This window comes from Salvelinus fontinalis, chromosome 21 (genome assembly GCF_029448725.1).
Source record: "Salvelinus fontinalis isolate EN_2023a chromosome 21, ASM2944872v1, whole genome shotgun sequence".
NCBI classification, from domain to species: Eukaryota; Metazoa; Chordata; class Actinopteri; order Salmoniformes; family Salmonidae; genus Salvelinus; species Salvelinus fontinalis.
The window spans coordinates 30,636,016-30,646,737 of NC_074685.1; the positions used below are offsets into that span (position 1 = coordinate 30,636,016).

The 10,722-nt window shown below is 47.0% G+C and overlaps 1 protein-coding gene across 7 annotated transcripts; it reads left to right on the forward strand.

Annotated features, from left to right (window-relative positions):
- The first annotated feature begins 7,146 nt into the window (after nucleotides 1-7,146).
- LOC129818637 (serine/arginine-rich splicing factor 9-like) lies at nucleotides 7,147-10,644 on the forward strand. Of its 7 annotated transcripts, none has more exons than XM_055874733.1 (5): nucleotides 7,147-7,238; nucleotides 8,477-8,656; nucleotides 8,840-9,033; nucleotides 9,601-9,773; nucleotides 9,893-10,644. In XM_055874733.1, exons 2-5 carry the CDS (start codon nucleotides 8,499-8,501, stop codon nucleotides 10,124-10,126), a joined length of 759 nt encoding a protein of 252 aa, XP_055730708.1. In that variant the 5' UTR covers nucleotides 7,147-7,238; nucleotides 8,477-8,498; the 3' UTR covers nucleotides 10,127-10,644. The 7 variants fall into 7 exon arrangements, with proteins under 7 accessions (XP_055730708.1, XP_055730702.1, XP_055730703.1 ...); XM_055874727.1 differs by lacking the exon at nucleotides 7,147-7,238 and adding an exon at nucleotides 7,365-7,457 and having other exon boundaries at nucleotides 8,184-8,656; XM_055874728.1 differs by lacking the exon at nucleotides 7,147-7,238 and adding an exon at nucleotides 7,367-7,457.
- The last annotated feature ends 78 nt before the right edge of the window (nucleotides 10,645-10,722 follow it).

The window sequence follows — 10,722 nt, forward strand, 5'->3', positions numbered from 1 at the left end:
GACCAATGAACCGCGGAGTCAACTTGCGAGAAGCTGTCGTAAGGGGAAGGTTACGAGTGGAAAGCCACACTCTCTGACCGCGACAATACCTAGGACTCTTAATCCTACGTTTATTGGCGGCTCTCACAGTCTGCGCCCTGTAACGGCAAAGTGCAGACCTGACCCTCCTCCAGGTGCGCTCACAACGTTGGACAAAAGCCTGAGCGGAGGGAACGCTGGACTCGGCGAGCTGGGACGAGAACAGAGGAGGCTGGTAACCAAGACTACTCTGAAACGGAGATAGCCCGGTAGCAGACGAAGGAAGCGAGTTGTGAGCGTACTCAGCCCAGGGGAGCTGTTCTGCCCAAGACGCAGGGTTTCGAAACGAAAGGCTGCGTAATATGCGACCAATCGACTGATTGGCCCTTTCTGCTTGACCGTTAGACTGGGGATGAAACCCGGAAGAGAGACTGACGGAAGCACCAATCAATCGACAGAACTCCCTCCAAAACTGTGACGTGAATTGCGGGCCTCTGTCTGAAACGGCGTCTAACGGGAGGCCATGAATTCTGAACACATTCTCAATGATGATTTGTGCCGTCTCCTTAGCGGAAGGAAGCTTAGCGAGGGGAATGAAATGTGCCGCCTTAGAGAACCTATCGATAACCGTAAGAATCACAGTCTTCCCCGCAGATGAAGGCAGACCGGTAATAAAATCTAAGGCGATGTGAGACCATGGTCGAGAAGGAATGGGAAGCGGTCTGAGACGACCGGCAGGAGGAGAGTTACCTGACTTAGTCTGCGCGCAGTCCGAACAAGCAGCCACGAAACGGCGCGTGTCCCGCTCCTGAGTAGGCCACCAAAACCGCTGGCGAATAGAAGCAAGCGTACCCCGAACGCCGGGGTGGCCAGCTAACTTGGCAGAATGAGCCCACTGAAGAACAGCCAGACGAGTAGAGACAGGAACGAACAGAAGGTTACTAGGACAAGCGCGCGGCGACGCAGTGTGAGTGAGTGCTTGCTTTACCTGTCTCTCAATTCCCCAGACAGTCAACCCGACAACACGCCCTTCAGGGAGAATCCCCTCGGGGTCGGTAGAAGCCACAGGAGAACTAAAGAGACGGGATAAGGCATCAGGCTTGGTGTTCTTATTTCCCGGGCGATAGGAAATCACGAACTCGAAACGAGCGAAAAACAACGCCCAACGAGCTTGACGTGCATTAAGTCGTTTGGCAGAACGGATGTACTCAAGGTTCTTATGGTCAGTCCAAACGACAAAAGGGACGGTCGCCCCCTCCAACCACTGTCGCCATTCGCCTATGGCTAAGCGGATGGCGAGCAGTTCGCGGTTACCCACATCATAGTTGCGTTCCGATGGCGACAGGCGATGAGAAAAGTAAGCGCAAGGATGGACCTTATCGTCAGACTGGAAGCGCTGGGACAGAATGGCTCCCACGCCCACCTCTGAAGCGTCAACCTCGACAATGAATTGTTTAGTGACGTCAGGAGTAACAAGGATAGGGGCGGATGTAAAACGCTTCTTGAGGAGATCAAAAGCTCCCTGGGCGGAACCGGACCACTTAAAGCAAGTCTTGACAGAAGTCAGAGCTGTGAGAGGGGCAGCCACTTGACCGAAATTACGAATGAAACGCCGATAGAAATTAGCGAAACCGAGAAAGCGCTGTAACTCGACACGTGACTTAGGAACGGGCCAATCGCTGACAGCCTGGACCTTAGCGGGATCCATCTGAATGCCCTCAGCGGAAATAACAGAACCGAGAAATGTGACAGAGGAGACATGAAAGGCGCACTTCTCAGCCTTCACGTAGAGACAATTCTCTAAAAGGCGCTGGAGTACACGTCGAACGTGCTGAACATGAATCTCGAGTGACGGTGAAAAAAATCAGGATATCGTCAAGGTAAACGAAAACAAAGATGTTCAGCATGTCTCTCAGTACATCATTAACTAATGCCTGAAAAACAGCTGGAGCATTAGCGAGACCGAACGGCAGAACCCGGTATTCAAAATGCCCTAACGGAGTGTTAAACGCCGTTTTCCACTCGTCCCCCTCTCTGATGCGTACGAGATGGTAAGCGTTACGAAGGTCCAACTTAGTAAAGAACCTGGCTCCCTGCAGAATCTCGAAGGCTGACGACATAAGGGGAAGCGGATAACGATTCTTAACCGTTATGTCATTCAGCCCTCGATAATCCACGCAGGGGCGCAGAGTACCGTCCTTCTTCTTGACAAAGAAAAACCCCGCTCCGGCGGGAGAGGAAGAAGGCACCACGGTACCGGCGTCGAGAGAAACAGACAGATAATCCTCGAGAGCCTTACGTTCGGGAGCCGACAGAGAGAATAGTCTACCCCGAGGGGGAGTGGTCCCCGGAAGGAGATCAATACAACAATCATACGACCGGTGAGGAGGAAGAAAGCTGGCTCTGGACCGACTGAAGACCGTGCGTAGATCATGATATTCCTCCGGCACTCCTGTCAAATCACCAGGTTCCTCCTGAGTAGAGGGGACAGAAGAAACAGGAGGGATAGCAGACATTAAACACTTCACATGACAAGAAACGTTCCAGGATAGGATAGAATTACTAGACCAATTAATAGAAGGATTATGACATACTAGCCAGGGATGACCCAAAACAACAGGTGTAAAAGGTGAACGAAAAATCAAAAAGGAAATGGTCTCACTGTGGTTACCAGATACTGTGAGGGTTAAAGGTAGTGTCTCACATCTGATACTGGGGAGAGGACTACCATCTAAGGCGAACATGGGCGTGGCCTTCCCTAACTGTCTGAGAGGAATGTCATGTTTCCGAGCCCATGCTTCGTCCATAAAACAACCCTCAGCCCCAGAGTCTATCAAGGCACTGCAGGAAGCAGCCGAACCGGTCCAGCGTAGATGGACCGACAAGGTAGTACAGGATCTTGATGGAGAGATCTGAGTAGTAGCGCTCACCAGTAGCCCTCCGCTTACTGATGAGCCCTGGCCCTTTACTGGACATGACATGACAAAATGTCCAGCAGAACCGCAATAGAGGCAAAGGCGGTTGGTGATTCTCCGTTCCCTCTCCTTAGTCGAGACGCGAATACCTCCCAGCTGCATGGGCTCAGTCTCTGAGCCGATGGGAGGAGATGGTTGAGATGCGGAGAGGGGAAACACCGTTAACGCGAGCTCTCTTCCACGAGCTCGGTGACGAAGATCTACCCGTCGTTCTATGCGGATGGCGAGTGCAATCAAAGAGTCCACGCTGGAAGGAACCTCCCGGGAGAGAATCTCATCCTTAACCTCAGCGTGGAGTCCCTCCAGAAAACGAGCGAGCAACGCCGGCTCGTTCCAGTCACTGGATGCAGCAAGAGTGCGAAACTCTATAGAGTAATCCGTTATGGATCGATCACCTTGACATAGGGAAGCCAGGGCCCTGGAAGCCTCCTTCCCAAAAACTGAACGATCAAAAACCCGTATCATCTCCTCCTTAAAGTTCTGATAAACGTTAGAACACTCAGCCCTTGCCTCCCAGATAGCTGTGCCCCACTCCCGAGCCCGACCAGTAAGGAGTGATATGACGTAAGCGATCCGAGCTCTCTCTCCTGAGTATGTGTTGGGCTGGAGAGAGAACACAATATCACACTGGGTGAGAAAGGAGCGACACTCAGTGGGCTGCCCAGAGTAACATGGTGGGTTATTAACCCTAGGTTCCGGAGACTCGGAAGACCAGGAAGTAGCTGGTGGCACGAGACGAAGACTCTGAAACTGTCCTGAGAGATCGGAGACATGAGCGGCCAGGGTCTCAACGGCATGACGAGCAGCAGACAATTCCTGCTCGTGTCTGCCGAGCATTGCTCCCTGGATCTCGACGGCAGTGTTGCGAGAATCCGTAGTCGCTGGGTCCATTCTTGGTCGGATTCTTCTGTTATGCTGGTGAATGAGGACCCAAAAGCGACGTAATAGAAACAGAGTCTTTATTCCAGTCTTAAACAAACAATGATTCTCAATCCTCTCGTCAGTAGAGAGGAACGACTGGAGACGCGACCACAGACTGCAGGTCGCTTCAGGAAGGCACAGGCCGTAGCTGACATAGACACCTGCTCACACGCAGCATCTGAAGAAGGCAAAAACACGACAGGGCGGAACAAGGACACGGAACAGCAAACATCAAACAAGAATCCGACAAGGACAGAAGCGGAAAACAGAGGGAGAAATAGGGACTCTAATCAGAGGGCAAAATAGGGGACAGGTGTGAAAGAGTAAATGAGGTCGTTAGGAGAATGAGAAACAGCTGGGAGCAGGAACGGAACGATAGAGAGAGAGAGCGGGAGAGGGAGAGAGGGAGGAGGAGAGAGAGGGATAGAAAGAGGGAAAGAACCAAATAAGACCAGCAGAGGGAAGCACAGGGACAAGACATGATGATCAAAGACAAAACATGACACCGGGGCCGCCGGTGTAACTGCATACTAACTGTACACTAACATTACTGCACGATTGTAGCGTTAATTATATTAGCTATGCTGACTATGACATTAGTTTAGCTAATATGATGACAACGATGTAGGCTGTTTGTGGAGGTTTGACTTGGAAAGGTTTTTTCGCCTGGTCACATACAGCTGATTTGTTGTGCATTGAAGTCCACAACGGAAAATAACGTGGCTGTTATGAGAGTTAACTCTGTTTACGAATGCTACCCACAGTTGGCTGGATGTCCTTCAGGTGGTGGACTATTCTTGATACACACAGGAAACTGTTCAGCATGAAAAACCCAGCAGCGTTGCAGTTCTTAACACAAATCGGTGTGCCTGGCACCTACTACCATACCCCGTTCAAAGGCACTTAAATCTTTTGTCTTTCCCATTCACCCTGTGAATGGCACACATACACAATCCATGCCACAAGGCTTAAAAATCATTCTCCCCTTCATTTACAAGGACATCAATAAGGGATCATAGCTTTCACCTGAATTCACATGGAAAGTCTGCGTCATGGAAAGAGCAGGTGTGCATAATTGCATTAGAAATAAAAATTAAGTATATATATTGCTACAAATCTCGATCTTCAGGGGCATGTATAAAAATGCTGAACAGCCCATTATTTTGGCTACCATGGCTATGCCCCCATATGATGACAATGCCCCATCCACAGGGCACGAGTGGTTACTGAATGGTTTGATGAGCATGAAAACTATGTAGACCATATGCCGTGGCCGCCTCAATCACCAGATTTCAACCCAATTGAACACTTATGGGGGATTCTGGAGCGGTGCCTGAGACAGCGTTTTCCACCACCATCAAAGTATGGAATTTCTCGTGGAAGAATTGCATCACATCCCTCCAATAGAGTTCCAGACACTTTAAGAATCTATGCCAAGGTGCATTGAAGCTGTTGTAGCTCGTGGTGGCCCAACGCTCTATTAAGACACTTTATGTTGGTGTTACCTTTATCTAGTGAATACCATGCCTGCAAGACACTGTTATACATCAAGGCTCATGGGGTTATATCCTGCCTGTTTGGCCCTGTCCGGGTGTATCATCGGATGGGGCCACAGTGTCTCCTGACCCCTCCTGTCTCAGCCTCCAGTATTTATGCTGCAGTAGTTTATGTGTCAGGGGGCTATGGTCAGTCTGTTATATCTGGAGTATTTCTCCTATCTTATCCGGTGTCCTGTGTGAATATAAGTATGCTCTCTCTAATTCTCTCTTTCTCTCTCTCGGAGGACCTGAGCCCAAAGACTGATGCCTCGGGACTACCTGGCCTGATGACTCCTTGATGTCCACAGTCCACCTGGCCATGCTGCTGCTCCAGTTTCAACTGTTCTGCCTGCGGCTATTAAACCCGGACCTGTTCACCGGACGTGCTACCTGTCCCAGACCTGCTGTTTTCAACTCTCTAGAGACAGCAGGAGCGGTAGAGATACTCTCAATGATCGGCTATGAAAAGCCAACTGACATTACTCCTGAGGTGCTGACCTGTTGCACCCTCGACAACTACTGTGACTGTTATTATTTGACCATGCTGGTCATTTATGAACATTTGAACATCTTGGCCATGTTCTGTTATAATCTCCATCCGGCACAGCCAGAAGAGGACTGGCCACCCCTCATAGCCTGGTTCCTCTAGGTTTCTTCCTAGGTTTTGGCCTTTCTAAGGAATTTTTCCTAGCCACCGTGCTTCTACACCTGCATTGCTTGCTGTTTGGGGTTTTAGGCTGGGTTTCTGTACAGCACTTTAAGATATCAGCTAATGTAAGAAGGGCTATATAAATATATTTGATTTGATATTATACATCATATTCACCCTCTATAACAACTGTGTGATAACAAAAAGCCTGCAATGTTATTTTAAAAATCCTTTATCAAGGGAGACAAATCACATAAACCTTATTGATACAAATGAAATGAGATTTACCTGATAGGGCTGTAATAATCACCCTCTACAGATGTTTAAATGCTCAGTTCTGAGAGTTGCCCCTCTGCTTGTTCCTGAAAAATCAGACCTCCCATCCACATGCACACATCTCTGTCATGGAAGCATTTAGATGTCAGATTAGATGTGTCCCACAGCATGACAGAGACAGTGGTGACACAGAAGTGTTTTGGCACCTTCTTCTGTTGGCCTCCCTCCTCATCTCTATGGTTCAATGTTCCACAATGCAGCAGAACCTCAACTAGCTCTTAAGCTCACTCTGGTGGTGGCTACAGTATTAAAGGAAGGAAGCCATATCAGAAAAATGGACAGAACATAGAAAAAGTAATTGAGTAACATACAAAAAGTATTGAGTAAACCAGTCAGTGAGATTAACATGGCATTGGGTAAATTATCTGACATTTTTGACAATCTTGTTGACTGTCCTTGCATCCATAACTTTTACTAACTGTAAATTCATTTGAGAGTGATTTATTCGCCAGCCCCATCCAACCCTCAAGTTAGCAAACAAAGTAACAGGGTCAGACTGTTAAAATTAGATTGTGCCTTGCCTCCAAAGGGAAGATTATATTGATAAACCTATGCAAATCATTTTCTGTCTCAAAAGTGGGCGCGTATTTCTGACGTTGAGAACCAGCGACAGCTCAATTATTATTACATTCATAACCGATCAAAGTAGCTCTTGCTATTTACGCTTTAACGTTGAAGAGGAGAGTAGACTTTAGCGTTAGCATTTCTGACGTGGAGATCCAGCGACTGCTCGAGCTGACATCCTGCATTGAGGAAGCACTGCTTGATAGCGTTCCAGTATTTTACATACATTACACTGAGGTATGTCTGAAAATAATTTTAAAAAATTATTGCAAGTAATTCGCTACTCATAAACGACCAAAATACTTGTTGCTATTTACACTTTAAAATTGAAGAGGAGAGTAGACTTCAGCGTTAGAATTTCTGACGTAGAAATCCAGCGACAGCTCGAGCTGACTTCCTGCATTGTAGAAGCACTGCTTGATAGCTGTTCCAGTATTTTACATACATTACACTGAGGTATGTCATTTTTTTTATAGCAAATAATTCGCTACTCAACCGATCAAAGTACCTGTTGCTATTTACACTTTAAATTTGAAGAGAAGAGTAGACTAGCGTAGTATTTCTGACGTAGAGATCAAACGACCGCTCGAGCTGACTTCCTGCATTGAGGAAGAGACTGCTAGATAGCGATCCCGTATTTTACATAAATTACACTGAGGTATGTCTGAATTTTTATAACAAATATTTTACTACTCATAAACATTCATAACCGATCGATGTACCTGTTGCTATTTACACTTTAAAACGGAAGAGCAGAGTAGACGATAGCGTTAACTAGCTAACGTTAGCCTAGCTAACAAGGATGGAATCAGAGGGCTAACGTTTGCTATCTAACGTTAGCTAACTACTGTATCGAACGTTACCTAGTCAATCACTTCGTCACAGGAGGCTAGTGGCACATTTGAGGAGGACGGGCTCATGGTAATGCATGGAGCGGCATAAGTGTGAAATGGTATTAAATACATGAAACACACCTTGAAGTGCCAGCCCTCTTTGCTGTCTGTGTAGCCCGCCTCTTTGCTACGAAGCAGTTTGTAAATTATAGGCTACGTCACTTTGAGGGAAGGTCAGTAGTACCAGAGTAGTACTAGCTAGCTAGCCACTAATTAGTGTATGTTCAAACGACTTCTGATGGCTATATGGTTTGAGCTAAGGCATTCATCATTATCCTGTGTTTTAAAGCTTTCAGACTGGTCCAAGGTGCTGTGCAGATTGTCTTGAACTCAACATGTAACGTTACTACTACTACTCCTCCTGCTCCACAAAGATTCTAGATTTTTCCTAATTAAAGCATTAGAAGAGAATGGACAAATGTGGATTGGGACTAAGATTAGGATACGGATTCTAGATTTTTGAGGGTAAATTTAAAGCATTAGAAGAGGATGGATTGGGATTAGGATACGGCTCACCTCCACCTTTGTTCTTGGAATGGATCAGTGAGTTTGAAGCCTGCAGGTGCCTTCGGTTTATTTTAGCAGGGCCTATCCAATACCAACAATGACTGATGGAAGGATCTACGTGGGAAATCTTCCAATGGATGTCCAGGAGAGGGACATAGAGGATCTCTTCTTCAAATATGGAAAAATTCGGGATGTCGAACTAAAGAATAACAGGGGAACCATCCCTTTTGCTTTTGTTCGCTTCGAAGATCCACGGTGAGTTCCTGGAATGATCTAGTGTATGTACACGTCCAATCACAATACCTGGCTGTTTGGCAAGGTGTTCTCTGATTTAGTAACATCGCCTGGGACTGACCTCAGTGACTGGATGGAGAAGGCGTTGACAAGTGTATATCCCTTAGGCAAGTAAGTAAGGAGTTCTGTGCTCTCTTCTCTTAGGGATGCAGAAGATGCTGTCTATGGAAGGAATGGATATGGATTCGGAGACTCCAAGCTGCGTGTAGAATACCCTCGCTCCTCTGGCGCCAAATTTAGTGGCCCTATGGGAGGCGGAGAAAGAGGAGAAGGAGGGGGTCCTAAGGGGAGGTTTGGGCCTCCAACTCGGAGATCTGAGTTCCGGGTGATAGTGACTGGTAGGTGGACGTTCTGAGTCGTAGGCAGTGTTGTTTTTGTCTCTCTCTCTTGGCGGACTGGAGGTCAAAGGGACTAAGTGGAGGTCAAGTCAGCTGCCCAAAACAAACAGGAACAAAACAGTAAAAGCTCTAACTGATCATGTTGACTGCATATACCCAAACACCGGCCATAGTGACTGGTAGGTGTATGTTTTATCATTCATTTTTGTTTTACCCATTGGTATTTCTCAATTGTATCTGTGTTGTATGTCGCCTAATATAGCTAGACATTCCTACGTCTTAGGTTTCAATCTGGCAGTCAGATCATACGTCTCTTTTCTTTTAAATCAAGGGAAAATATTAGTTGAGAAACTGACAGTATGTGCATACTTATAGTATCCCTCAAAGCTTTGCATGAAAATGTAGACGCAAATGTGAATTGGAGATATGCCACTTGAAACAGGTCTATAAGAATCTGTAGTTGAAAAGGCATAGTTGATAGTATCAAAAGAATCACTTTTCTACTCCAATAAGCATTATGCAGACTTGGCACCTTCTTGTATGACAATGTGCTGTCTCCCCTCCCAGGCTTGCCCCCATCAGGGAGCTGGCAGGATCTTAAAGACCACATGCGTGAGGCAGGGGATGTGTGTTTCGCCGATGTGCAGCGGGATGGTGAAGGGGTGGTGGAGTTTGTCCGTCGGGAGGACATGGAGTATGCCCTGCGCAGACTGGACAGGACTGAGTTCCGTTCCCATCAGGTGAGTACACCTCTCCACAGCAAAACATGTCAAATAGGAGTGCATTTGCGAGTTACAAGCTTATTCAAGCTCATGACGGAAGATGGTCTCCACAGTCAGTTGCTCTGTATGTCCTTCAGGGGGAGATGGCAAACATTCGTGTCCACGGAGAACATGGTGCCAGTTATGGTCGCTCGCAGTCCCGCTCCAGATCCCCCCGGGGGCGTGGCTACTCACCACCTCCTTACAAAAGCAGAGGGTCCCCTCCACAGCGCTACCAGTCACCTCCACGGCGCCATGTGTCCCGCCATAGCCCCCCAGCGAGGCGACACCCAGTAACACACCACAGCCCACCCCCACGCCACTACCGGTAGACCAGCCAGCCATTCACAAGAGGGCACTGATGATTAGGGGCAGTTTAATTTGGTTTTGTTTATACCAGATCTCCTCCCTGACACACAAATAATTGTCCCCCTTTTGCTTGCTATGTGCATTCCATGGTCAGTCACTCCTGCCTTCTTGTTGGCCTTAATATGGTTGATTTATTTTCCTGTTGATTGATGTAAACTTCAGTTCCCTGTGTCAGCGCATTGTAGTGAGCTGAGTTCTGATGTCTGGTGAGACCATTTGTTAACTTGTCAATTTACTGATCTTGCTGCTCTAGGTCATGTATGAACATGATCCATTTGTGATGAACACTGCCCTGAGTGTGACACTCAACAAAAACTAAATGTGAACATCTGCCTGCAATGTATATTTTTAAATGAATTGTAAGTGTGGACCTCCAAGTGTCTGAATACCTTTTGGAAATTGTTTGATTGTAATCTGCTGGTAAACCTGAAATCCTTAAATTTGTTTTATTTTAAATAAATGTCAAACTTTTTAATCAGTTCATTCCTTCCCCTCTCAATGTTTTGGCCACCTGTGGTGGCTGAATTCAAGATCATTTTGTTTTTCAAACCAAACACCT

Bases quoted from the DNA above. Each gene is read 5' to 3' on its own strand.
- LOC129818637 (XM_055874733.1), top strand. From the start codon at position 8,499: ATGACTGATGGAAGGATCTACGTGGGAAATCTTCCAATGGATGTCCAG. The intron at 9,034-9,600 runs GTAGGTGGACGT...CTCCCCTCCCAG, and splicing joins GTTCCGGGTGATAGTGACTG to GCTTGCCCCCATCAGGGAGC. The intron at 9,774-9,892 runs GTGAGTACACCT...TATGTCCTTCAG, and splicing joins CTGAGTTCCGTTCCCATCAG to GGGGAGATGGCAAACATTCG.